This window comes from Halichoerus grypus, chromosome 6 (genome assembly GCF_964656455.1).
Source record: "Halichoerus grypus chromosome 6, mHalGry1.hap1.1, whole genome shotgun sequence".
Taxonomy (NCBI): Eukaryota; Metazoa; Chordata; class Mammalia; order Carnivora; family Phocidae; genus Halichoerus; species Halichoerus grypus.
Genome location: NC_135717.1, coordinates 39275690 through 39302409, shown reverse-complemented (window position 1 = coordinate 39302409; position 26720 = coordinate 39275690). Strand labels below are relative to the sequence as shown.

At 59.6% G+C, this 26720-nt stretch overlaps 1 protein-coding gene across 13 annotated transcripts in view; it reads left to right on the top strand.

The window, feature by feature from the left end:
* MAPK8IP3 (mitogen-activated protein kinase 8 interacting protein 3) overlaps window positions 1-26720 on the top strand; it is a 47540-nt gene that overhangs the window by 12461 nt on the left and 8359 nt on the right. For 2 of the 13 annotated variants that reach the window (XM_036083317.2, XM_036083309.2), the window contains exons 2-13: window positions 1341-1461; window positions 2997-3067; window positions 3339-3430; window positions 9799-9943; window positions 13544-13790; window positions 14673-14775; window positions 14973-15091; window positions 22604-22615; window positions 23448-23465; window positions 24511-24568; window positions 25013-25165; window positions 25809-25890. In XM_036083317.2, the coding sequence (XP_035939210.1) occupies window positions 1341-1461; window positions 2997-3067; window positions 3339-3430; window positions 9799-9943; window positions 13544-13790; window positions 14673-14775; window positions 14973-15091; window positions 22604-22615; window positions 23448-23465; window positions 24511-24568; window positions 25013-25165; window positions 25809-25890 (1221 nt within the window). Of the gene's footprint in view, window positions 1-1340; window positions 1462-2996; window positions 3068-3338; window positions 3431-9798; window positions 9944-9974; window positions 11379-13543; window positions 13791-14672; window positions 14776-14972; window positions 15092-22603; window positions 22616-23447; window positions 23466-24510; window positions 24569-25012; window positions 25166-25808; window positions 25891-26720 lie in introns of those variants that run through there. The other 11 variants (XM_036083320.2, XM_036083318.2, XM_036083313.2 and 8 more) reach the window with 11 other exon arrangements.

Sequence of the window (26720 nt, the reverse complement as noted above, 5' to 3'; positions counted from 1 at the left end):
AGCTGCTCGCGGGCCCAGGACCACGGTCTCCCATCACGGGAAGCCATTGGGCATTTCCACAGGCCGGGACCCCAGTGATGTTTTAGAGCAGCTTGGAAGCCCAACAGCAGGTAATTGATGGAGTAAGCTCTGCTCTGCACACACATGCCTACCGACACTGGAAGTGGGAGAGTATGTCTCTTGATGTGGGAAGACGCTCCAGGTTACGCGGCTGAAGATAGCGGTTCCCAGAATTCTCTGTACAAGAGATAGCGCTTCGGCCCTGTAAGCTCGCATGCACACGTGCACACACACACGTGTGCACACACACATGTGTGCACACCGCATGCACATCTGGAAGGACATCGCCTCATGTTAACCGACTCTGGGTGGTACAATTACGGTTTTTTAAAAATATTCTTCTCGTAATACTCCTGCCTGATGTTCCCACAGAAGCACAATGTTGCACGTCCTCTGGTTAGTTTTTTTAAGTAACAGGAACTAACATTACCCAAATGAAAACATACCCGTATCAGCCAGTTAATAACCTTTGTTTCTTCTTCAGACACTGCTTGTGTCCAGGTGAGTCAAACTGTGTGCTGGCGGTTTGTGCACAGCTGAGCCGCCCGTGTGCGCTTTCCTGGCCGCGGGGCGGTGGTGCTTTACTTGGCTGGAGCTGTGAGGCTGCCAGGCAGGCTCCCCACGCGCCCTTCCCGGCCCCTGCCCGCCCCGCCCTCTCTAGCTCCACACACCACAAAACTGAGGTGTCAACAGCTCCCCCGCAGAGCTGTTGTTTTCGCTTGGTTTGATGATAGTTTTGCTCAGACACTTTCCGTGTTGTAAGCGAAAGATTCCAAAGACCGAGCCCCGTTGGTTATTCCAGTAGCGATGGCTTCCTGAACCGAGCATAACTGAACACAGATTAGGAGCAAAGTAGACTTGACCTGATGTAGGTGTTTAGTGTGGGGAAGAGTCATGTTACTCTGCTGGAAAAGGACCAGCGGCATGATTTGTGGGGCCTGCTGTGGAAATGGAAATTCGGGGTCCCTTGTTCCAGAATTATTAAGACTTTCAAGATGATGACAGATCATTAAAGGAAGCATGAGTGTTTCTACGTTGGGGCCCCGCGAGACTCTCTGGAGAGCTAACTAGAAGGTTCTAGAGGTATTAACTCCCGGGAAACTCGTCTGGCCCCGCTCCTGGATGGTGCGTGTCAGGGTTTGCCCACAGAGGGTGGCAGGCGGTGTGATGCCAGGAGCCCATGACTCTCGGTCCTGGAAGCCCGTGACCCTTCTGTGAGCCCTGCTGTCACCTGGCATCCCACATTCACCACGCCTGCCCTTTTCTCCTCCCGTGCACAGAAATTCATCGAATTTGAAGATGCCTTGGAACAAGAGAAGAAAGAGCTACAAATCCAGGTGGAACACTATGAGTTTCAGACTCGCCAGCTGGAATTGAAGGCCAAAAACTATGCAGATCAGAGTAAGTAGCTGGGGGGTGGGAGGGTGGGGTGGGAATCGCGTTTGAATGTGTGTGTTGTTGTAAGACTGGGCCCAGCTGGGAAGGATGTGGAGAGCCTTTGATAGAGAAAAGCCAGCGGCTGCCTTCTTTCGCTGTGATTCCCTCAACCACTTGTTTATGCTTTCACACTGCTCCGTGTCTCCATAATCAGCCTCAAATCCTGTGCGGAAATCGATAAATAAATAAGGCCCCTTTGATGACAAAGCATTTTTGCTGAATATGCGGCCTGGGCCGGACCTCGCCAGCCCTTTCGATGAAAGCTCCCCATTGCAGTGCCGGCTCCTGTCTGTCCGCCACCAAGGAGACGCTGCTCTTGGGCGGTCAGAGAGCTTGCTGGGGGAGCCCGCTGTGGTGGCCAGCAGGGAGGCCAGGAGGGAGGCCAGAAGGGGTCCTCTCCAGGGCCTTCCGCACACACGGGCAGCCCCTCCCAAGGCTGGAGCAGAGGCTGGAGGGTCAGACTCTCCGTCCCTGGGGTAGGGGCAGCCAGCTACACGAGCCTCATGAGCCTCTGACCCCCAGTTCCTGCAGATGCCCTTGCTGCTTCTCAGAGTGTGGTCCCCAGAGAGCTGCGTAGAGATGCCTACTCTGAGGCTCCTGCTGTGGGGTGGGGGACGTGGCCTCTACGGACACCGCGGAACAGGAGAGCCTGTGGTGGTGGAGATGTGGACTGGTGTCGCCTGTTAGATCTGTTTAAAACCACCCCCGGGAAGCAGGGAAGGTGGGAGGCGAGGGAGCAGGGCGGCTCACACATGGAAGGACCACACCGGTGGGTGCCAGGCCCGCGACGGTCATGTGCCTCGCCTCACTCTGTGCGTCAGCTTCTCCACTTGCTGGGGCCACAGGGACACAGTTGAAGTTTGAGCAAAGGGCCACAGATGCTCGCCCTGGTGGCGGGACGCAGGGGGCAAGATGCCCGGCAGGCCTGTTGACGAGTCAGGTGGCTCACCTGCATGTGGCAGGCGGAGCACATGCAGGGCCAGAGGGGGCCCTCCTGGGCATCAGCCCTGCCGGCCCGGAGGTGCCATGGCTGCAGCTTGGTCTTTCCAGCCCTTGGTGTGCATCAGGGATACTTGCTGGTTCAGTCCCCACGGCAGGTACTCTTGAGCTTTCTCCTATGTCATAGAGGTTACTCACGTAGGAACTCTGCCCCTTTCTACGAGCCCCTTGCTCGCATCTTGTCTCTGCCTGACCGCGGCGAGCTCCCTGCATCTCAGGCTGCCCAGGCACAGATAGCAGCCCTGGGTGGGTTGCAGTCATCCTGGCTGTCTTAGTGGTGGAGCTGAACACCCTCCAGGCACGCAGCACACACACCACATGCCACCCAGACCGGCCAGGATCTGCCTTCTTGTGCCCCTGGGGTCTCTGCGGGCCAAACCCGTCTGGTCTGCACCAGGCATCAGTTTGTCCCGGAACCTTCTGCCCACACGCATGAGGGCAAGCAAGGAGGCGTAGAGAGGCAGACCGTGTTGCTGACAGGCCGTGGCTGTGTCTTCCAGTTTCCCGGTTGGAGGAACGAGAGTCAGAGATGAAGAAGGAGTACAACGCTCTGCACCAGCGACACACAGAGGTAGGTACCTGGCCATGACCCACACACAGGAACGTGGCCGCAGCCTGGCAGCTGCGCGTGCCTGCTGGCCTTGGCTGGCATTTCTGGCCTTTTCTTTCTGGTTTCTACTGCCCCAGCCAGAAAGCTGTCGGCTGTGCGCTGGTCAGACTCCACTCCACGAACGTGGCTTCATTGCTGGCAGAGCACTGCCGGCCTGGACAGCACCACGGGCTGGAGGGAGAGATGCCTGGGTCAGCACGGATGACTCACACAGCAGTTTTGTCCTTTGCAGATGATCCAGACCTATGTGGAGCATATCGAGAGGTCCAAGATGCAGCAAGTCGGGGGAAACAGCCAAACCGAGGGCAGCCTGCCGGGGAGGAGGTGAGGTGGGAAGCTGGAGGCCGTGGCCTCTAGTGGCCCCTTGTCCCCAGGGTGCTCCGGGGCTCCGGGGCAGAGGGCAACCTTTGGAGAGCTGCGTCCACCCGTGACTCAGGGAGGGGTCTGGTCAGAGCGTGTGGCTGGGGCAGGAGTGTGCACATGGGCTGGGCACCAGAGTGGGGCTGTGGGACGTGGGCCTCCTGCCAGCCGTGTACAGTCACAAAGGCCCAGGAAATGGGGCGGCCAGTCCTGTTCACTCAGATCCTGTGTTTGTGGATTCACCTACTCACTAAAGTTTGTGGCCTCGACATCAACCCTCGTGGGGCTTCCGCGGTCGTGTGCAGATGGCATAGTGTGTGCAGGACGCGGGCACTCTGGGGCCATTTGGTGAGGTTGGAAGCCCAGCTCTGGCCCCTGTCTGTGGAGCAGCCTTGGGCAGCTCACCAAACACTTGCACACCTCGCTTTCTCCTTTGCAAAATGAAGCAGGTATCCCCCCCGGAGGATTCGGGAATCAAGGTTCAGATTTCTGTGAGACGTGGATCTGTGTGTGGGGGCAGTGGCTCCACATCCATTGATCCAGGGCTGTTGGTGACTCTGTGGGCCTTGACCACCTGGAGTCACGAGAGCTGACCGCGTTGGGCGGGGGGCGGGGAGGCCGGGCAGCCGGCGACCCCCACGGGGAGCACATTCTCATTGTGGCAGGGCGGCACCAGCAGACGCTGGGGCCCTCGCTTGTCTGAGTCCAGGAGCTCCGCTGCTTTTATCTGCGGGGAGGGGGGCTAACCTGCACCCTCGGTCAGGATAAGACTGGACCACAGTCTCCAAGGGCACAGACTGTCAGCAAGCCTCCCCAGGGTGTTGCCAGCTTGCGGGAGTTGGCCTGTGGGAGACCGAGGTCGTTGACCTGGTCCTGGGGTTGGCGGGAAGGGTACCGACATCCCGAGTCTCTAGTAGGTGGGAGGAGGGGCTGGAGGTTGGGATCCCAGGTCCCACAGACGGAGCTCAGCTCTTGGTCCCTTTCCAGCCGTGGCCCCTCGTTCCTGCAGGCTGATGCCTGAAGCCCTGGTCACACCCCACCGCCCGCAGAAGCTTTCTCCGGCCTGCCTCTTCGGCGGGTACGCTACAAACAGGTGGGCTCAGGCCCTTCCACTGTGCGTGTCGCTCTCTGGGTCCAGTGGGCAAAGCCGTTGTACCCCTGTGCTCAAGGCGTCGACTTGAAAACAGAAACCCCGAACACGTGTGAAGGCCGGGTGGCACCTGGGAAGGGTGGTGGGGACGGCCACACGTTTCTAGACGGTCCCAGGCTTTTAGCGGACGCGTCCCTGCTGTGTGCTCAGGCCCTAGAGAAAGGACCACAGGCTGCTGGTGGCGACCCCGCACCAGGTGGGGAGTACGGACCAAACATCTTAAAGGACAGAACTCTGCAGGTGTCGATCCTGAGTCATGACTGTCTGAAGGGGGAAGTAACAGCCTCCCAGCTCCCGGCTCCCAGCTCCCGGCTCGGGAGAGTTTCCCTTGAGCGCACTGCCACGTCCTCACGCCCAGCACACAGAAGCTACCAGGAGGATTTCTGAGTAACTGCACTTGAATGCTGGCCTGGGGGGGCAGGGACTCCGTGTTGTTTTCTGTGGAGGGTTAGGCAGGGCCCTCTGAGCGGGGGCTGCAGCGGCTGGGCAGCTTGGGCATCCCTGATGAGTGCTGGGCTTGTGGCCAGTTTCTGAGGGCTGCAGCATTCTGGAACCTTCAGGCTGGTTCCCTGCCAGTTGCCTTTAAGGCAGGAGCACCTCGAAGGTCACGAAGGAGAGAGTCCAGCGAGAAGGGCCCAGTTTTCCCAGAAGCCAGGGGAGGTGGGCTCTCTGAACTCGGGACTTGGAGGCCCTGAGTGTTCAGGGTCCTAAGTCAGCGTGGCTAGTGCCCCAGGCTCCGGGGATGCCACAGAAACAGGTGTCCCCAGAACCTCAGGATGACGTGGGCTCAGCCCAAAGCACAGGTTGCCCAGGCGCCAAAGCCAGACCCTGAGCGTCCCAGGCATTATTAGGGGCTGTCACCGGGGGCCAGGTCAGGCCTTGGTTTCTTCCTGGACGTGGAAGAGGTCTGTGACTGCAGGCTGGGGTTGCTTTCCGTGGATGCTTCCTCGGGCGCCGGAGGCAGGACCTGGTCTGGGAGCCTGCTGTCACCATGGGTCTTGTGGCTCCGTGGCCCTGAGCCAGTCTGGACCGAGCCTGGCACCAGGCCCCTCAGTGCTCCCTGTGCTCAGAGTTGGGTTCCGGCCTATCGTGGCCATCACCCTTCTGATGTCGGGACTCACACTCGAGAGGGGCTGGCTCACAGGGTCCCGTCTGGGTCCCCTCTGAGGCTGCATGGCAGCTCTTGGAGGCCGTGTGGGCTCTCCTCCTCCCTCAGGGAACAGGTCTGTTCTGCCTGCTGCCTGGCTGTGCCCATTTGTCACTCCTGGGTGTTTCAGGGCCTTCAGTGCCTCTGGGGGTGGCTGTCCTGGTAGGGGCTTTCTCCACACCCAGCCGAGCCCACAGGAGCCCCTTCATTTGCAAAATGGACCCAACGGCTGCCCAGGAGAGGGAGGGGCTCTGGGCCAGATTTCCGCGGAGAGCACCTCAAGGTTGGAGTGCGTATGATCAGCATGGTGTCCAGGCCCTTGGCACTCTGTGACGAGACCTTCCTGAGCCAGAGCACCACTGTGTGCGAGAGATTCCTGACTGCAGGAAGAAAGCACCTGTTCTGTCAGCTGAGACCCTCCGTGGACATGGCCCACCTCCGCCATGTCCCCTTGGCCACGAGGAGGAGAGTGGTCCTGTGGGGGTGACGGCCGGGGCAGCACTTGTTTGGGAGGCAGAGGAGTGGTGCTGTGGGTCTGGGCTGCCCCATCGCCCTGCCAGCCCGCCCTCCGTGTTTACCTTGCTCACCGGCCTGCGGAACCGGCCGCCGTCTGGGACTCAGGCTCGTGCCTCCCCTGCAGCCGCTTCCCTGTGGCCCAGACGTTCTGAGGGCGCTTTATGCGTGTCTGGCTGCCCCAGGACCTGTTTCTGGGTGAGCAGACAGCAGCCTCCACCCAACATTTCCAGGGAACGTTGGCCTTTGTCACCAGCGCTGCTGCGTCTGTGGCCCCGCCATCCTGGCCTGCTTCAGTGGGCTGTCCCCTCTCCCACCACAGCTCTTTGGGGAGAAATAAGTATGTCTGCCCAGCTTCCTAGTTCAGTCTCCCCGGCTCCTGCCGACAGGGCCTCATCCTCAGCACTAGGAGCTGCTGATCACCGCCAAATCCAGACAGGCGTTTCCCTTCACTCCTGGCCTGGTTTTCTCAATGTGTGTGTCTTTAGAAACTGGTTAGTGTGTGTGGGCCCACAAACGTGAGCGTGTGTGTGCCTGGCTGCGCACGTGTGCTGGGGTTCTGGGAGAGGACCCTTGCCCCGTACTGAGTGTGCATGCAAAGCCGCGGGCCGGCTGCTCAGCGCAGAGCTCACGTGTCTGAGTGCCCTCTGTCTGTCGCGTGCACATGTCTGCATGTCTCCACGTGTGTTTGTCTGTGTGGCGCGGAGCCCACCGCCGCGCACACTTGCCCTCCACGTGAGCGCATGTGACCTGTGCCCTCTAATGCTGTCTTCTCGTCTCGCCCCCTGTGCTGTTGCCACTATGTGCCGTCCCCGTGTCTGTCACTGCCCCACAGCCCTCGCCAGTCGTGGAGGAAAAGGTAAAGTCTGGGCCAGCATTCATGCTGCTGTGCAGGGGCACTCGGGATGCTCTGGGGTTCGGGAGAGTCGGTCCTGTTGGTGGTCCTTAATTATAGGCCCAGGGCTCGTCCTCGACCCGCTCGACAGATTTCTCTGCAGTGATATTACGGATCACAGACTCTGGGTGTGGCGCTTAGAGGCCAGGCAACAGACGCAGAGGGCTGGACTCAGGTCCCCAAGACAGCCTCAGAATAGGTAGCGGCGCAGGGGCCCCCGCCCGGCAAACATCCGTGGTTGCAGATGGGCCCTCGGGCCTGAAACCTTGGGTTGGCGCTGCAGGGAGGCGGTGGGCACGGGTGGAGACCCCGCACTCTGGCGTCAGACGGACCTGGGCTCGCAGTCGGCTCAGTCACTCCGAGTACTGGCCCAGAACCGGCGTGTGGCTGTGACCCTTGCAGGCAGCCTGACCTCTGCAGGTGGCGTGACTCCTTCGGGCTGTAGCTTCTGGACGAGCATGGCATCTCCCAAAGGAGCAGCGGGATGTGACAAGGGGACACTGTGGCCGAGCTCTGGATGGGCAGTGCCCCACACGTGCCCCCAGGGCTTATGGAGCAGGCCACGCGTGGCTCTGTGAGGAGCAGAGAGAGAAGATGAGGCTTGATTCCTGGGGATGATGCCCATTGTAGGAGAGCAGCCTGGCTGTCTCTGGACGCAGTGTGTGTGCATGCACACAGCTCTGGAAGCGGGTGACAGGCATGCGTCCCCCCCGCTATCCTTTGAGGCAGGACGCTCACACTCTGCCCCTTGCCTGGGGCCAAGGGCCCCGCTGTGCATTTCTCCCGCAGTGGAGCTGGGCCCCAGGAGAGGGGTTCCCGCACCGGCACTGGGAGCCTAACGAGGAAGAGTGAGCGAAGGACGTGCCCGGGAGCCTCGGGGGAGCAGATGCTGTGGCTCTGGAGGCCAGCCCCTCCTCCAGGGATGTGCTGACCACGTGGCCACTGGTGCCTTCCCAGACACCCGGAACCAGGCAGGCTGCGGCGGAGGGCAGTCTGAGGGGGCAGAGCCTTGGGGCCTGCTGAGGTTTTGATGCACCTGCAGACGCAGAGCTCCCTAACTTGGTGCCTTTCTTAGGGTCTGAGCGTCTTTAACTGTCAGGTGACCAGCTGAGATGTGCCTGAGAACGCATCCTCTGTTGGGGACAAGGGCTGAGTGAGGCGCCTGCGATTGTCCACAGGAAACCAGCTTCCTGGGTGGCCTAGGCCCTGACGTGCAGAGGTGCCAGCGGCTCCAGCCCCTCGGGAGCACGGTGCTCTTCTGGTGCTGTCCCTGGTGCTGTCCCTGCCACAGACCAGCTCCCGGGACAGCACAGCCCGGTCCCGGCTCTGCGGGAGGCAGCATCTTGCTGAACAGGACGCACCAGCCAGCCTCGGACCAGACAAAGCAGGACTCTGGCTCAGCCTCTGTGTTCTCCTCCTGCTTCATCCCAGCCCTGGCCGGCCCCCAGAACCACACGGGGGCCCCAGCCAGAGAGCCCCCACCTCCCAGGGTCATACTTCATGAAGCTGCCTGCCCGGCTGTAGGAAGTTCTCGTGGACCGTGGCTGCTCCACTCTTCCAAGCACCGCAAGGAAGCTGCCCACCTTCCCTCTCCAGAGCAGTCCAGCCTCCAGACCTGGCTGTCTGGGAATCCTGAGGAAACGTCCGCCACTCCTCGCACCGCAGTCCCTGGGGGTCGAGCTCTGTGTGCGGGGCTCTGATGCTTGGGCACAGCAGCTCTGAGCAGCGCGGGCTGTCGGGTGGACGACCGTCTCTGGGTGTGCTGCGTCCGCCCCGGGGCAGCGCAGGGAGCTGGCCGGGCTGTGTACCACCTGGCCCCCAATCAGAAGCCCCCGACGGGGCGTCTCCTCAGGGACTGAGCCTAGCAGGCAGCTTCGGGCTCCATCCTGACTCCAGGTGACCTGCATTCCCCGTCTCCTGGTGCACCTTTGAAAGAGCTCCCCTCTGGGGTCCGTGTTCCCTGACGACCGGGAAGAACCGCATGGAGCAGGAGAAAGGGGCCCCCGTGGGCTGTAAAGGACACGACACCAGCAGCAGGATGGGGCCCCTCTTTACTCTGCATGTCCAGGCGGACGTTTTACCCTGAGGAGAGCTCACGAAGGAACAGTAAAGGAGTCGGGTGGGGGACAGGGAGCAAAGAACAGAGCTGAAGGGTTGATTCCTTCTGCCTGGCCCCAGGAGGCAGGCCTGGGCTCCATGTAGGAAAGACCGTCATGGTAAATGTGGCCACTCAGGAGCACTCTGTGCCGGCCTCGATGCCGAGGGGCCTGCTGCTGGCACTGCCGTGGGATTTCTTAGCCCACAGAGCAGCTCTCTGTAAAGTCAAACTAACCAAAAACGACGAGTCACAGTGGACCAAAGGGGAAGGGTCCCTTAGGCCCGCAGAGCAGCTGAGGTACCCCTGAACACGGGAACAGGTTTGGGGACACAGGAGCCGTAGCTCAGGGCACAGGCAGCCCCTGTGCAGGCTGGCTGCCCCGGAGCTCACGCCCCGCCCTGCACACCAGGCCCTCATCCAGAGCAGCTCGGTCTGCAGGGCAGGCCCCCGTGCGTCCAGAAAGCCTCCAGTTCTTGAGCTGTGAGCCCCGTCTAACGTCCGCTTCCTCCCTCTCTCCCTCACATTTCAGCAGGAAGGAGCGCCCCACCTCTCTGAATGTCTTCCCCCTGGCCGACGGCATGGTACGTGCACAGATGGGGGGCAAGCTCGTGCCTGCGGGGGACCACTGGCACCTGAGTGACCTCGGCCAGCTGCAGTTCACCTCCAGCTACCAGGTTTTGTAGCCGTGCTGTGGAGTGAGGGTCCCTCCCTGTCACCCATGCTCATTCAGGAAGCGTCTTTGTGTACAACCCTTTGCAGCTTCCCCTGCACCCGGGGTAGTGGGGCTGCGCGCAGAGGTGTGCCAGCACCCGAGGAAAGCACCAGCCCGGGAGGCGCGGGCCTCACACGGGGCCTCAGGGCCTCTGCAGCCAGGGCGTACCCGTCTGTTCGGGCTGAGCTGAGCCTTTGTTCTGGGGCACAAGCATGTCTGTCCCCCAGACCCGCCCCAGAGGACCAGCCCCGAGGCCACCCTCGGCGCCATCCCAGAGCGTCTTGCGTTGTGGTGTCTGAGGTTTGCACGCCCACTGGAGACAGTAGGGTGAGGGACCAGTATCTCCCCTCTAGCCTGCTGCTACCTTCTTATCCTGTGCTATCGACTGCTGGGTCTCTGAGTTTGGGGGGGTGGCTGTCCTGGGTGTGCGCAGCTAACTGGGGAGTGCAGTGCACCCCTCAGCGGGGGCCCCCCGACAAAACCAGGGGCAGGGACTTTCCCTGGCCCGCCACTCGATCATGGCCCCTGGTCACTTGCGGCCAGTGTTGGTCTGGGAGCTCAGCCCTGCCTTCGCCAGACAGGCTGTGGCTGCATCGCCAGGTAAGGATGCTGTCCTTGGGGCTGGAGGAGGTGACCCCAGGCCTGGGGCACTTCCCGCAGAGCCCGTGGGAGGTCGCCTGCGGAAGGCAAAGCACCTGGGCCTCCAGGCCTGGCCAGGCCGGCAGATGTGGGGCCTGGACTTCTCCCGAAGCTTCTTCTTGCTGCAGCTTGTGGCTGACTATCCCTCTGTCCCTGGGTGTCCAGCCTGCCTGCAGGAGGTGGCTGCAAGCTGCCCACTCTGTCAGAAAGTGACCCCACTCGCTTCAGCTTTTGTTCCAGACAGTGAGCATGTCTCTGCGACCTCTGACCCCGCCCCCATTATGGGCCGCCCTGCCTGTGTGCAGGGCCGGCAGGAGGCTGGGGCTCCTCCACACACTTGCCGGGAGAAGCCGCAGGGGCCCCCCCGAGGCCGGGCGCTCAGAGCCCTGCCTCCCGCCTGTGGCCGAGCCAGCTTTCTTCCCGTGTCTCTTCTTTCTCCTGCCTCGTCGTCCAAAGTAGTCTTGCTTTTCATCCCACTGTTTTATGTTTCAGTTTGTAGGTGTGTTTGATTTGATTTTTTTAATTATGTTTAAGTTCTTTTTATTTCATGCTCTAGGTTTTAAGGTCTTTCTAATTTCTTAATTTTTTTTTGTTGTTTTTTGTTTTGTTTTTTGTTTTTATGTGCTGTATTTTCAGTGTTTTAACCAAACAGTTGTGGCTACTCATGGTGAGGAATGACCGCTAAGAGTTTGGGTACTTTGCATTTGGAGGTCACTGCCACACGTTGGTGTTTAGGAGGTTGAGAGGTTTGCCGCTAGGTAAGTGGTGGCCAGGGGAGTGTCCCGCGGGTAGGTGGCGGCCTGTAGGGTCAGAGAGAGCCAGGGACTGGGGGAGGCCTGGCCGTGCCGCACGGTTCCCCTCGGTGACTTCTGGGGTCAAGGAGGCCCACTGCGATCCTGCAGACCCGAGTTTGCCAAGCACGGACAGGCCGGGAACCGGGAACCGTGGCCTTGAGGAAGGTGGTCCAGAAAACGTATGGTTCTGAGAGGCGTGGACTCACATACTGGGCCTCCCCCAGCCCTCGCCAGACTTCCCTGTGCCTCTGGTCTCCTGCGGCCATCTCTCCTTGAGGGCTGGCAACAGAGGCATCCCCTTGCCTGTGGGATGCCTGGGAGCCTTCGCCGTGTGGGGCGGACAGACCACCTCATCACAGAGGCTCTCAGGAAGGGATTTTTCCTTCTCAAATTGGCCTTAGGCTGTAGATGCCAAGTAGAAGAGGCTTGTACCGGGGTGCTTCTAGGGGGACAGGCACAGGCTATTACGCTGGGCATACCACCTCGGCACAACAATGATCTGGGCTGGTTCTCAGCTCTGGGGGCCGTCCGGGGACTTGCAGGACAGTAAGCAGACATTCCCCGCCTATACCCACTGGACGCCAGGAGCGCCCACCCGTCCCCAGTCGTGACAGCCACAAATGTCCCCGACATCGCCAAGCATCCCCTTGCTTGGACACGGCGGGCCTGGTTGTGGAATAGTGAGAGTCCTGGCAGAGAAGTGTGAGGGGACCGTTAGATGAAGCCAGACATGGCCATCCCAGGCCCTGGCCTGACGCTGACCACATGGGTCAGGAAGTGGCAGGTGTCAGGATTCCCAGCCAGCTTGCTCTTCACGAGAGCCTGGTCAGCCTTTCCCAGGTGAAGGCGGATGTAGGTTGGTCCCAGTGTGCATCCAGCTTTACGGAGAGGGCCAAACACCCCCTGCCATCAGCTCCTCCCCTGTGAGAAAGAGCTCGTGGAAACCACGTGACCCAGTGCTGTGGGCCCCTGGGGTGTGCACCAGGAGCTGCAGCCCCTCCTGAGGCCGTGCCCCTTCTCCACACCCCAAGAGGGTAGCAGGGTGTGCGGGGGGCTGCTGCCCACTGAGGACTGAATCGGGGTGAGTCAGGTCGTGAGTGTTAGTAGATGAGTGGGCCACTTCACAGATACTGTCCAATGGTTTCATGAGGAAGGACTGTGGGAGAAGAGTGGCTTTGTTTCCCGTGCCGTACTTACTCACGTAGAGTGTATTCTCTCCAGGGAGATTCTGGTTTTGGGGGTTTTTTTTGTTTTTTTTAAAGACTTTTTTTTTTTTTTTAAGTAATTTCCACACCCAACACGGGGCTCGAACTCACTACCCCGAGATCAGGAGTTGCATGCTCCACCATCGGAGCCAGCCAGGCACCCCTCCAGGGAGATGTTTAAGGTCAACAGTTGATTGCAGTTTTTAATAATCTGGTCTCTCTCGGAATGTTTTGAGGATGACCCATTCTCTGGAAGTGGGACTCCAGTTTGATTGCATATACATAGCTACGTAGGGCAGACCTTGAGGTCCACTTGAGCCGTGGGGGTTAAGAATTACACATCCCCTGGTGTCTCCGTGTTTGGGAGGTCGGCGCCCCTTCCCAGGCCCAGACTGGCCCCAGGACAGGAAGCAGGAGACCTCAGCAGCCGGCCGCAGCCCAGACGGCTTGATCAGAAGGCATGCTCGGCCTCCTCCCTGGTCCCCATTTAGAGCCCTCTGCCCAGCCCCGGGCCGCCACTTGTTTCTGACCACCCCCTGGCTGCAAAGGGTTGCTTGCCATGTTCGTGTAGCTTCATGTCCATCACACGCGGCATCGGCGGGCTGCCCGGAGCTCGCAAGCTAACAGCCCCAAGCAAAGCCCTTTAGATAATAAAGTGTCAGCGGCCTCCGGAAACCCAGGGGCAGCGGCTGGGTGAACCCAGGGACTAGGCCAGAGGAGTGGGCCGGACAGGAGAGCAGGGGTCCCCAGTCCCCTCCAGTCCTGGCTCAGGGTGCTGTTTTATCGTGGCCAGAGAAGTCGAACGAGGGGGCCTCACGGAGGTGGCCGAGGCCCCGCTCACCCTGCACGGTGTGCGTCACCGGGAGCCTCGGGGGCGTGCCGACCCACATGGCGAGCTTCGCCCTTCCCTGTGTTTGGCCCTAGTGTCCGCAGGATGAGATGTCCGAGTCAGGCCAGTCTTCGGCGGCTGCCACACCCAGCACCACGGGCACCAAGTCCAACACGCCCACGTCCTCCGTGCCTTCGGCCGCCGTCACGCCGCTCAATGAGAGCCTGCAGCCGCTGGGGGACTACAGCGCCGGCACAAAGAGCAGCAAGCGGGCGCGGGAGAAGCGCAACAGCCGCAACATGGAGGTCCAGGTCACGCAGGAGATGCGGAACGTCAGCATAGGTGCCGCGCCGGCCCGCGGGCTCCCGGGGCTGTGGCGGGGAGGCCGAGCGACCCACTCATCCACCTGCCCCTGCTGGTCCAGCCCCCGCTGCCCCGCCCCTCCCCTGCTGGCCTCACCCCCCCACGCTGGCCCCTCCCCTGCTGGTCCCGCCCCTCCCTGCTGGCTCCGCCCCCTCCTGCCCCTGCTGGTCTCCCCCCCACCCCCGCTTTCCCCCATCCCGCACCGCTGCCCCCGTGAGGTTTCCCTTCCAAATAGGGATCTTGGTTCTGGCAGATGTATCAGTCGGCTCATGCCGCACTAAGAAACATCGCAGACCGGGTGTTTTAAGCCACAGACACTTGCTTTCTCACAGTCCTGGCGACCAGGAGTGAGCAATCCGGGTGTCGGGGTGTCGGGGCTGGCTGGTTCTCTCGAGGCCTCGCTCCTGGGTGTGCAGACAGCCGCCTCTCCGTGTGTCCTCAGCCCTTTCTCTTACAAGGACACAGTTGGATGGGGTCAGGGCCTGCCCGTGTGGCCTTATTTTACCCGCACCTCTTTAAAGGCCCCATCTCCAAATGCAAGTCACACGCTGGGGCCCCAGGGACTACGACTTCAACATGTAGATTTGAGGGACACACTTGGCCTCTGGCAGTGCACCCCAGTCATCCCGCAGACACACTCAGTACAGGAAGGATGGAGGAGAAGCAGGATATCTGGTCTGTTCATCGGAAATCATGAAAAAGAGCCGTGGTTCTGGGGGATGGGCCCCTGCTGGCCACCAGCCAGGGAGGAGCCCTTTCCTGATGGTCCCTGGCTGGTGGTGGTCTAGTGTGGGGTCTCCAGACATGGGGCCGAAGGGTGGGCATCCCCCCTCACCCTGGGGTTCCTGTGTGTCCCCCCAGGCATGGGCAGCAGTGATGAGTGGTCTGATGTTCAAGACATTATCGATTCTACACCAGAGCTGGACATGAGTCGGGAACCCCGCCTTGATCGCACGGGCAACAGGTACTCACTGAGGCTGGGGTCCCAACGGGCTCCGTGTTCACTGTGGGTGTTGGTGCCTTCGGCAGAGGTGTCCCCTGTAGCGTTGCACAAGCAGCGTTGGCATTGAGCGGCCCCGTGGGCGGTGTTGGAGGGTCCCCACCTGCAGCCTGTGAATGCTGCGCCCTCACCCTGAGCTCCCCGGCTGCATGTCCTCACAGCCCGACCCAGGGGATCGTGAACAAGGCTTTTGGCATCAACACTGACTCCCTGTACCACGAGCTGTCGACTGCGGGGTCAGAGGTCATCGGGGATGTGGATGAAGGAGCTGACCTGCTAGGTAAACTCAAGTCACCCCCGGGACCCCAGGGCCTCGGGCTTGCTTTTGTTGGTTTTGTTGTAATGAAAGTAAAGTCTCTGTCAGTTGCAAGCCAGGAACTTCTTTTTACAGTTTCATTGAGATGTAGTTCACATATCATAAAACGTATCCACATAGAGTATAAAGTTCAGCAGGTTTTAGGGTGCTCACAGAGCTGTGTTACTTTCTAATTTTAGAACCTTCTATCCCTCTGAAAATAAAACCATGCCCTTGAGCACTCAGTCTAGGCAGTGCATTTTCTAGCAATTCTGCTCCTCAAGGAAAATACCTGGACAGGGTCACTGCCCGTCTGCGAGCCCGCGGTCACTCCCAGAAGTCCCTGCACCTGGGTCGGAAATGGGTGCAGAGACAGTCCCTTGTGTGGGCTCACTCCGGGTCCTTCCTGTCCTGGGACAGGCATCAGGCATGCTGGGCGTCTGCTGGCAGGGCTCCGAGGCCAGGCTATGGCCCTCAGCACTGCAGGCGGGAAATGGGATGCTCTGGACTGCATTCAAACCGCCCCCCCCCACCCGCCCTGTGACCTTTTGTCCGAAGCCAGGCTGCAGGACAGGAGCTCCGAGACCTTGGAGCTGCACTCAGTCCCCTCCTCCCGGCGAGGTAGGCTCCGGGGCCAAAGGTGGCTGTGTTGCCAGGGGATCAGTGGTTCCGTTTCGCCCTCTCCCCACGCCACGTCCACAGAGGTGGCTCACGGGGAGGGGTGCTCCCCATTTCTCATGGCTCAGGCGGGAGCAGAAGCTGGAGCCAGGGCTGATGCCTCAGTGAGGGGAGGTGCCTGCAGGCGCTGTGGCCCGTGTGTGGCTGCTGCACATGGCCACCTGCTGCCCGAGGAGGCGGAGCTGCCTCGCATCCAAGAGTTTTTACTGCCAGCCTTCCTGCTGTTGTTCCTCTCCTCTGATTAACACTGGTGACCTTTTGCCGTCACGGACATGAGGGCATTTGCGGGGCATGTCTGCGTTGTGCTCGGCAGCTCCGTATGGACAGCACCATCTTGGATGGCTGAGCTGGGCTTCCAGTGGTAGACGTGGCCAGGCCTGAGCCTGCCAGGGAGGGTACCAACAGGCGTTTTCCATCAGGCATACTCTCACTTTCTTTGCTTTGGGGCCATTGTCAGGTCGATTGCCTTACTTGGGGTGTGGGGACCTCCCAGGAGCCCGGTTCCCCGTGGCAACAGCGCCAGCAACATCTTGTGCCTGAAATGGAACTTTTTTCAGCCAGTTTTTAAACTGTGGCAAAATACACATAATATGAAATTTACCTTCTCGCTGACGTTTGAGTGTGCGGCTCAGTGTGATAAAGGACGTTGGCCCTCGGTAAGACCAGGAGCATGAGCAGGAGGCCTGCCTTCGGCAGTGTGTGTTTCTTTTCGTTGTTTTTTTTTTTTTTTTTTAAAGATTTTATTTTTATTTTTTTACAGAGAGACAGTGAGAGAGGGAACACAAGCAGGGGGAGTGGGAGAGGGAGAAGCAGGCCTCCCGCTGAGCAGGGAGCCTGATGCGGGGCTCGATCCCAGGACCCTGGGATCATGACCTGAGCTGAAGGCAGATGCTTAATGACTGAGCCACCCAGGCGCCCAGGCAGTGTGTGTTTCTAATGGGATTTTTCTCCTAAGTTTTGTAAAAACATATATTTAAAAATAAACAGAAACTTAGCATTCAGAAAAAATTTACTTAGGGGAAATATTGTGACATCCTCCCACTCTCCTTTATGGGGTTCAGATAATCCTATGTATCTTTTAATTTTTATTTTTGGAAAAGCAATACATGTTTCTAGTAATATTCAAATAATATCAGAAACTGCCAAGAAGAGAGTAAAAACCACATGATCCCCCGCCCATGCCGTGATGAGTGTTTTACTATGTTGGTGCACCTTCCTGGGCACCACAGCACACACATGTATGTGGGGTGTGGGTGTCAGGTCACATCTGTCTTCCTCTTTGTGGGCAATGTCACCATTTCCCTGACCCACTGATATTCCTCCACACATTTCCCTTCACGGTACTGTAAATTCCTCCACTGTCTTGGTCCTGAGTTTTGCTGTCTGGACTTCTTTAGGACAGATTTCTAGGGTGGGAGCCTCCAGGTAAAGGTGTGGGCTCCCGAGAGCGGCCGCACACTGCTTTCCCAGATGGGACTGCGTTAGGGCTCTGCTTGAGATTGCGCTCACAGCTGCAGGAGCCCAGCCTGGCTGGCCTGCAGGCACTGGACCCGCCGGGCTGGGAGGGGCATGGGAAGGAACGTGCCTCAGGAGGATTCACGCACCGGGACGAGGCTGTAGTGGGTAGCCGTGCATGCTCTGTGTGTCCACGAAGGAGCACCTTTCTGCCGGGGCCCACCTTGGAGGCTGTGCGGGTCAGAGGACACCGCCCAGCAGGCCACCACGCACTCCTGAGCATTTGAGGGTTTGATAAGAGATTACAGCCTTCTCCTTAGGAAAACACATAGGCACCCAGCAGCTTGCATTTCCGTGCCGGGGTCTGCAGGCCCAGCCTCACACCAGCCTCCAGCTGCTTATGTTCCTGGCCATAAGCAGCTGGAGGCATCCCGAGATATGTTCACGGGCGGGAAATGGAATGTAGGGGAGGGGGCAGAGCCGGAGTCTACCGGACCTCGTACCGTGGCCAGTCTCGTCTCAAGATTCCACCCTCAACATGGTCACAGGAAGAGTCTCGCCGGCGTTGGACGTGCTCGGCCGCCTTTCATCCGGGGTTCCACTGCTGTCCCCATGTTATGGAGGAAGAAACAAAGTCAGGGAGGGCGGGATGAAGCAGCAGGGTCAGGACTGAACCCAGGTCCAACCTAGAGCAGGAGCCCCGACTGACCACCTGCTCCGCCTTCCGTCACAGCTCTTGGGATGGAATATGCCATTCAGTTCACCTGCTCCAAGTGCACGGTCCTGTGTCTTTGAGCACTTTGAGCAAATTCAGAGTCAAGCGGTCATCATCACGTTAGAACATTTCAGCCACAGAGGAAACCTGTGGACAGTCCCACCCCTCCTCCCGCCCCAGCCCCTGGCAGCCACTCCTCTGCTTCTGTCCTGCACAGTGGCCTCCTCTGGGCCATACCAGTGGTCTTCCTCCATGTGGCCTCTCCTTCAGCATGACGCCTTTGAGGTTCATGCATGTTGTGGGAGGTGTCAGAGTCGCGTTCCTTCTTACAGCTGAGTTCTGCTGCGTTGCACGGGTAGGCCACACCTCATCCATCCATTCGTCCACAGATGGCCACGTGGGTCATTTCCACTCTTGGCCATAGTGGCCGATGCTTCTGCTACGCTTCTGGTCCCTCACATGGTTCTACAGGATTGCCAGAGCTGACCAGCCTCCTTGCTGCCCGGTGACTCGGGGTAGCCTGCCTGTCGGCCCATCCCATTGGCCGCAGTCTCCCACCTCGCCCAGCGGCTCCAGGCCGTGGGGCTGTCCTCTCCCTGCCATCTTCAGGGCTGCAGGGTGCGTCTGGTGTTGCTCCAGATGCCACTTTCATAGAGAACCTGCATCAACGGTGATGGGAGGAAAGAGTGGCGAACCAGCAGCGCACGTCAGTAAGCTTGACCTGCAGGCCACGTTGACCGAATCGGGAATGGGGTCATGACTCCCAGGCAGATGTAGGACGGCTCCTGGAGTGGAAGTGATGTCTGCTAAATGTCCTGGGGGCACTTCCCTAGAACACAGAGCGCCTGACACGACCTTCTCACGGGAAGACCTAACCCATGCATCTGCTAGGTCTTTGTTCCGAGAAAGTGGAAATCGGAATCCTTCTGTCATAGGGTGACAGGGCATGAGTCACTGTGCTCAGCATGTCCACTGGAATACCCTGCATGGGCACTGCTTCGTTCTGGCTGGAATGAGCCCCATTCTTGGGAGTGAAGGAGCCTCCCAGAGCCTCAGGCCGGCAGCCCCGAGGAGTTTAGAAGGGATCAAGCGCTGTGGCACTCTGCTGATGGGGCGCTGACGGAGGAGCCCCCCCTTCATCTGGCAAGGCAGAGGAAGGAGATGGGCTCAGCTGCAGGCCCCGGCCCATCCCTGTTGTCTGGCTCAGCCGGGGTAAGCCTCAGGATGGGAGTCCTGGTCCCCCACCCCCACACCTGTGGAAAAGCTGTGCACCTGACCCTATGTTCCCAGTGGGGTTGCTACACGGAGAAGCCTGGGGCTGGCGGGGGGCTCTGGTAGTCTCCGTTCTACAGCTATTTTTGCCATGGAAAGGTGCTGTGGTTTCGGATCGGCTGAGGGCGGCAGTCTTCAGCGCTCCACGTGCCTGCATCAGCTGTTCCCCGTGCCTCTCCGCACTTGGACTGTGAATTCATTTAGCAAGAAGGAAGGAAGGAAAAAGACCCTGGAGAGGCAGGTCTCCTTATGTTTCACTGAACTCCTGCCACCGCTTGCCAGACACACCATTATTTGAGAAATCTCCAAGAAAGCAAGGCCTTGCCTCCAGTCGAAAGAGGACAAGCCATCGAGCGTGAGGCCACGGCTGGTCCCAGAGGCGCCTCGCTGCACCCCTGACAGTGGGCCTCTCGGAGCTGGCCTAACTGGGGAGTAAGGGAATTCATCCTTGGTGACCACTCAGTGCGAGCTGGAGTCTAGTGGGCAGCTCCGGCGAGCCCATGCTAGGGCGATTGTGTGCCCCCTTTACAAATGAGGGAACTGAAGAGAAGCCGGGCAACTGGACTTAGAATCTGAACGGCTGCACAGGCCGGCGGGCCGTGCATTCTCTGCTGCGCTGCCCTCACGTCACAGGTCCTGCTCACATGGCAGCCAGACCTAGAACGTGTGTAGAAATAACCTTGAGAAAGAGACAAACCTATGTGAACAAAATTAGGAAACACGACTGAAGAGCAGAGACCTCAAAAACCGAGACCTGCAGGCTGAGCTCCATGAGCCTTCCCGTGATTCGCAGAGCAGTGTGTGGTTCCAATGTAAATTCACTTTATGAATGGATTCTGAGGATCATCCAGGAGAATAGACGTGAGAGTAGCCCAGAAATATCTGAGAAAGAACAAGGCTGCAGGGTTGCCCGATGTTCCGGCATGAAAGCGTTTACAAAGGTGTGACCAGCAAAGGCCGAGCCGGGGCGGTGACAAGATTGTGGCCCCATGAGTTCCGGGTGAGAGCCAGAGCCTTGTGGGGACTCGGGTAGGACAGACAGAGCACTTCAAGCCACGGGAAATATGGTGGATTCATGGAGTGTCCCCCTGGTGGGAAATGAAGTCTGGTCCCCACCTCCGCCGTACACAAGACTTGTAGTTGGATTGAAGATCTGAACGTAGAAATGCAAGGACGCAGAGCTGGAAGAGTGGCGGAGATCATATTCGTGATCTGGGCCTCCCTGCTGGGCCATGGCCATAGAGGAAAATACTGACAGGTGTGAGGCATGCAACTTCAGGAAGATACATTGTTTCCGACCCAGGTGGTCTGCAGCGTTTACAGAAGTGGAGTACAATAGAACGTGGGCGGAGGGTAAAATAGATTCACGGAAGATACCAACAAACATACCAAAGGACGCTCAACTTCAAGAACAAACCAGAACTGGGGCGCCTGGGTGGCTCAGTTGGTTAAGCAACTGCCTTCGGCTCAGGTCATGATCCTGGAGTCCCAGGATCGAGTCCCGCATCGGGCTCCCTGCTCAGCAGGGGGTCTGCTTCTCCCTCTGCCCTCTTCCCTCTCGTGCTCTCTGTCTCTCATTCTTTCTCTCTCAAATAAATAAATAAAATCTTTAAAAAAAAAAAAAAAAAAAAGAACAAACCAGAACTGAAAAGGGAACGCGGAGATAACTCCTCAAAAGATCCACAAAAACGAAGCAGGTGCTGCCGCGCCCCTCCCCGGCCAGCAGGTGGCGGTGCAGCCGGCAATGTGGGGCAGCAGCTGGCCCACGGGGCCAGAGGGGACAGGGTCAGGCAGGGCCTGCCTGTGTGGGAAAGCACCGAGCGCCCGGTAAGTGATGGGACGGGGCGCTGCAGGAGGTGAGCTCCGATCTCCGGTGCAGAGCATCCCGGGACACGGGTGGGGGGCGAAGCACCTCACGCAGGAGGATGGCTAGCATGGTCATGATTTTGTTCTATAAATGCTGGTGTTTATCCAGAAGGAGTTCCGAGAAGACAGCTGTTGACGGTGGCTGCCCTGGGAAGGAGCGAGGACAGAGGGCGCCGGTTTCTTATTTAAATTCCGACAGCAAACTATATACTTTGGCGTTTAAGTCAAGTGACTTCATACTGTCGCTTCTGCGGGAAGTGACCACATAGAACGGTAGTGTTGCAGCCCATCTCCTGCTGGGTAGCGGAGAGGAGTTTGGACCCCAGTGAGGAAGGCACTGCCAGCCCCACATGCCCGCCGCCCCCGCTGCCCCCGCTGCCCGCCCTCCTACTCCGTCCCTGCCAGCTGGCCTTCACTCCCTTTTGTCTTTGCCCAGCCTTCGCCTGAGGCCGCATCCTTCCCAGAAGACCCAAGCTGGCTGGGGCCTATAAGGCCCAGCTCACGCACTCTGGGGAGGGCGTCTTGAGCCTGGACGCCCTGGACACCCTACCCCACCCACGCACGCACACGCACACACCCCACCCCCATGCACATGCACACATCCCATGCTTGCAATGCACGCACACATCTCACACACCTGCACACACACGTACCCCATGCACGCACATGCATGCTCACACATGTGCCCCCACACATGTACCCCACTCACATGCATGCACACACCTCACCCCACGCATGTACATACACATGTGCCCCACGCATGCAATGCACACACATATCCCACACATGCACATGCACGCACACACGTATCTCACACACACACACATGCCACACACCCCACACACATACTCCACGCACATAGATGTACCCCATGCATGCGCACGTACCCCACACATGCATATGCACGCACGCACATACTCTATGCACGCACATGTACACACACACACATAACCCACACATGCATGCACATATGTACTTCACACACACACGAGCACACACAGACCCCTCACATGCATATGCACACCCCCCACCCCCACGCATGCAATGCACGCACACACATACCCTATGCACACACACACGCACATGCACATGCACACACACGTACCTCATGCATGTACACCTCACGCACTCACACACATACACGTGCACGTGTATGCACACACACATACCCCACACATGCACATGCACACACACCACACCCATGCGCGCTCTCACCTTCCTGGGTGTTAGCTGCAGAGGCTTTGCCCTCCTGAGGGCTGAGCAGGTGTGGGGCCCGGCACTCTGGGTCTCTGTCTTCCTATAGGGTTGCCGTCCCCAGTGGGATTTGTCACCCACAGGCCCGGTGACATCTGCTTGTATTCCTTCATGCCTTTCAATGCAAAGATGGCTGCTTGATGTTGCTTTTTTTTTTTTTTAATAAGAATCTCTTTATTTTGTTGGTTCCAGTCACCCACTGACCTTTGTCACTTCCTTTCCCCCGTCTCTCTGTGCTTCACTGGACACGGCCCCAGGGGAGTTCTCAGGTGCGTATCTCTGCCGTCTGTCTGCGCCTTTGCGCCCCTCCCCCCACGGCGGCATCCAGCTGGACTGGGCAGCATCCTTGGGACACTCCCTGCTGCTGTCCAGTCACTGCTGGCTGTGCAGCCCGTCCCCTCCTGGTCCCTTTCCAGGCCACTAAAGGCACACGTGCTTTTGCTCACCAGCCTCCTGCCGCTCGGAAGCTTATTTTTGGCTTGCTCTACTAGCCCACTGACAATGGCCTCAACCCTATCCTTCCAGAGGCCGACAGTCCCCCAGGGCCATTTCTTACGGTTCTCCGGAACCATCAGAAGCATAGGACAGTTTGACTGGATGGGACTGCAGGCCCAGTTGTGTGGCATCTCCCCTCTGTCGGGTGCACCCCAGAAGTCGGGAGTCCTCTTCCCACATGGCAGAGGACTCTGCTCCTGCTTTCTTCCTGTGTTCCCATCAGGAGGGCCTGAGCCCCCAGCCCACCCACGTGCACCCACCCGGTGTGCTCAGAGGCACGCCAGGTCCCCTCATTTTGCAGAGACTTGCCCCCTAACCCCCATCCCTCCTGGCCCAGGAGTTGGGTGCATTGCTTGGCCCTCCACCTCACTGCCCAGGTGCTCTTGACCTGGTGGTCTCCTGTGCAGCCCCCAGGATACACTTTCCAGACGGAGGAGCCTGCCCCTCCCGTCCCTCTCCAGTGTGCACCCCGAGCCCAGAGACAAGTAGCCCTAGCGGACCGCCCCCCTGCTGCTCACACAGGCTTAATGCGCTTGTTTTTTCTCCCTTCCCTCTCCCTGCCGCCCTGGTCGCCCGGCTCCCGTGGGACTGGGACGGCTCTCCTAGTGCGCCATGATTTCTTTGGTAAGGCCAAGGCCCCGTTTCAGTTTGTGTTTCTCCCGTTCCTGCCTTTCTCTGTGTGCCTCACACCTTCTTCGTGCTTCATGAGCCGTTTGCTTTGCTCTGCATGGTGGGGGCGGTGGTGGGGTCAGCAGGGGCCACAGGCTCTCCTGGCTCCTGGCCCCCGGGGTGGGGGTGGGGCTCGAGCCCTGACTCCCCAGCGTCCTCCCTCAGAGCAGACCCTTGACAGGCTGAGGGGGCGGGAATGGAGACAGCAGTCAGAACCCACGCTCAGTGCTCCACGTTCGTGGGTCTTGTCTCACGATTGCCTTAGACCAGGGACAGGTGATAGGAGGAACAGACCCTGGGCTTCCGGGGCTGTCTGTCCTGAGTGTCGGTATTTCGGAGTTTTTGTGACACGCCTGCAGAGAGCTTAGTCGGTGGGGTCCACTTTGGGGCTTGGTTTAGAGGAGCTGGGTGGACCCCTCTGTCCTCACTTCCGCTCCCGCTCTCCCTGCTGCTGACCGCGGTGGAGGGGCCATCCCATCTCCTTGGCCAGGGGCTCTCTGCCGTCCTGCGCTGTTTGCTCTGTCCCCATCACCACGGTTCCAGCTGCCATTCTGGGGACAGCTCTGAGAAGGGTCTGCCTCACGAAGGACTCGGAAACCCAGAGCTGGGGGAGATGCTGAGAGGGGACAGAGATTGAGGTGGCTGCAGAGGCCACCCGGTCAGCTCAGGCTGGTGCCGGCTGAGCCGTGACTGTACACAGACCTCATGTGGATAGAATGCTATGGGAGGTCATGCCCATCCAGGCAGTGCCATCCAGAGGCTGGACTCTGTCCCTGATGGCGCTGCTGGCTGAGAGCCCACCGGAAGACCAGCAGAGGCCTCTCCCCAGGGTCCGTCTGCCCAGTGTTCCCAGAGGCCAGACCTGTGGGCCTCGTCCCCCCACATCTGCCCCCCAGGGCCAAGCTGCCCCCGGGGAGGAGGGTTGGTGCTCTGGGGCAGGTGGAGTAGCATCTGGCTTAGCTGGCCGGCACAGATAATATCTCTGTGCCTTTTGTTTCAGGAATGGGCAAGGAAGTGGGGAATCTGCTGCTGGAGAACTCACAGCTTCTAGAAACCAAGTAAGAACGCTCTTCAGGGGTGCCTGGGGGGCTCCATCGGTTAAGCCTCCCACTCTTGATTTCGGTTCAGGTCATGATCTCAGGGTTGTGGGATCCAGCCCCACATCAGGCTCAGGACCGGGCGTGGATTCTGCTTGGGATTCTCTCTCTTCCCCCCCGCACTTCCCTCTCTCTCAGAAAAAAAAAAAGGAATGCTGTCCTCTAGCAGGGCCGTTGCTGAGATAGCCTGCCTCCAGGGCTGGGGCCTCCCTGTAACAACCCCAGGGAGGGCCCAGATCCACATGGCCCAGCTCACCCCTCTAGGGTCACCGCCTTTCTCTGCATTCTGCAGTGGGGGGGGGGTCCCCTCTCAGACCCCTGCAGGTGGGCAGGCCTCGTTGAGCCCCCATCACACCGCGTGCACAGCGGTTCACATGGACTTCTCGACTCTTTGTCTTCTCAAAGAAACGCTCTGAATGTGGTGAAGAATGACCTCATCGCCAAGGTGGACCAGCTGTCCGGGGAGCAGGAGGTGCTCAAAGGGGACTTGGAAGCCGCCAGGCAGGCCAAACTCAGGCTGGAGGGCCGCATCAAGGACCTGGAGGAGGAGCTGAGGAGGTGAGCCCAGGCCTGGGGCTGGGGCCCTGGGAGGAGGTGGGGCTCCTAGAAGTGGGGGGCAGACCCCCCAGTCCCTCCCATCCAGGTTCCCTCTGGAGGACACTCCCCCAGTGGCTCACCTCTGTGCTCACCGTGCAGCCTGCCCCTCCTCCCTCAGTTCCAGCTCACACTGGAGCCGCCTCCGGGCCCAGCTGCCCCCTCTTCTCCCCCATCCAGGCCCAGGTCCTGTATCGTCCGCCTGCCTCCTCTTCTCCCTTAGAAGGCACGGTGTCCTGTCTCTGGCAACCTTCATAGGTTCCTTCGGGAGAAGGGCGTGGAGGAACCCCAGAAAGATCTGGGGTCCCCTTCCCAGCACTTTGCACTTCGTGGTGGCCTTTCTCTTCCAGCCTGATGCTCCCCCCAGGGGTGGAAAGGGGAGGGTGGGAGGTGGGCCTGTGGGGGTGGCAGACCTGCTGGTGCTGGCCAGCCGTCTGTACCGCTAGCCTGCCTTCCCCATCCCCTGCTCCTGCACTGGGGCGGCCAGGACACACGTCCGGCTGTCAGGCCGCGTGCGAGCAGGGCAGTGGGCCGCTGGTCCCCCAGGGCCTGAGCCAGAGTGCCCCTGGGCCTCCACCCCTGCCACAATTCCCTCCTCATCCTGCAGAGTGAAGTCAGAGGCCATTGTCGCCCGCCGAGAGCCCAAAGAAGAGGTGGAGGATGTAAGCAGCTATCTCTGTACAGAATTGGTATATTCCACTATTAACATGTGGGGCATGGGGGGCGGGCAGCGCGGGGCGGGTCTCGGGGCCCTCCTCACCCCTTCTGTGTCTTCCCCTCTGCCCTTTCCTGGCGGGAACCCCCATTCAGCCTTAGGGGCCCACATCCCCCCCCGTCAGGTGCAAGGACGGTCCTGAGGACAGCCCTCCGCTCCTTGGGGGCTTGTAACTGACTGTTGCAGGGAGGCCTGAGGGGAAGGGTGTGTCAGGGCCTTTTCTCTCACCCCCATGGACCCCCTTTTGGCCCGGGCCCAGCGACCGGGCTGCCTTCCTTCAGCAGATGGCAGGGCCCGGCTCCTAGCCCGAGGTGGACCGTGGACACTGACCCCACCACTCATTAGCTCTGCTATTTTCGGGGTGTCTGATGCACATATCAGGGTGCTGGCCACATATTCCTTCGGCCCACCCTGTGCAGCCCCCACCTCTGAGTACCCTAGGAGAGAACTAGAGGTGCAGGTGAATTGTGGAGCCAGAGGACATGTCGATCGGCACCTGGGACTCCTTGCGTGGGCCTGGGGGCTCATGCTCACTGGCCTGGCAACCCCCCATGGTCCCTCACCCCTGTGCCAGCGTGTAGCAGCCCAGGACACAGCTACTCAGAGCAGACTGGGTCCTGCCCCAGCACTCACAGATGGCAGACCCCACACAGATCTGCCAAAATCTCCAGCGTCCCCCTGGGACCTTGTGTCCCCCGGTCCTGCTCACTGGACCTTCCCTAGAACCTCTCTTCCTGTGGTTCCCCCTGGGACCAGCGTCACCTGTTAGTGCTGACTGAAAGCATTTGGGATTGCCGTGGGGTC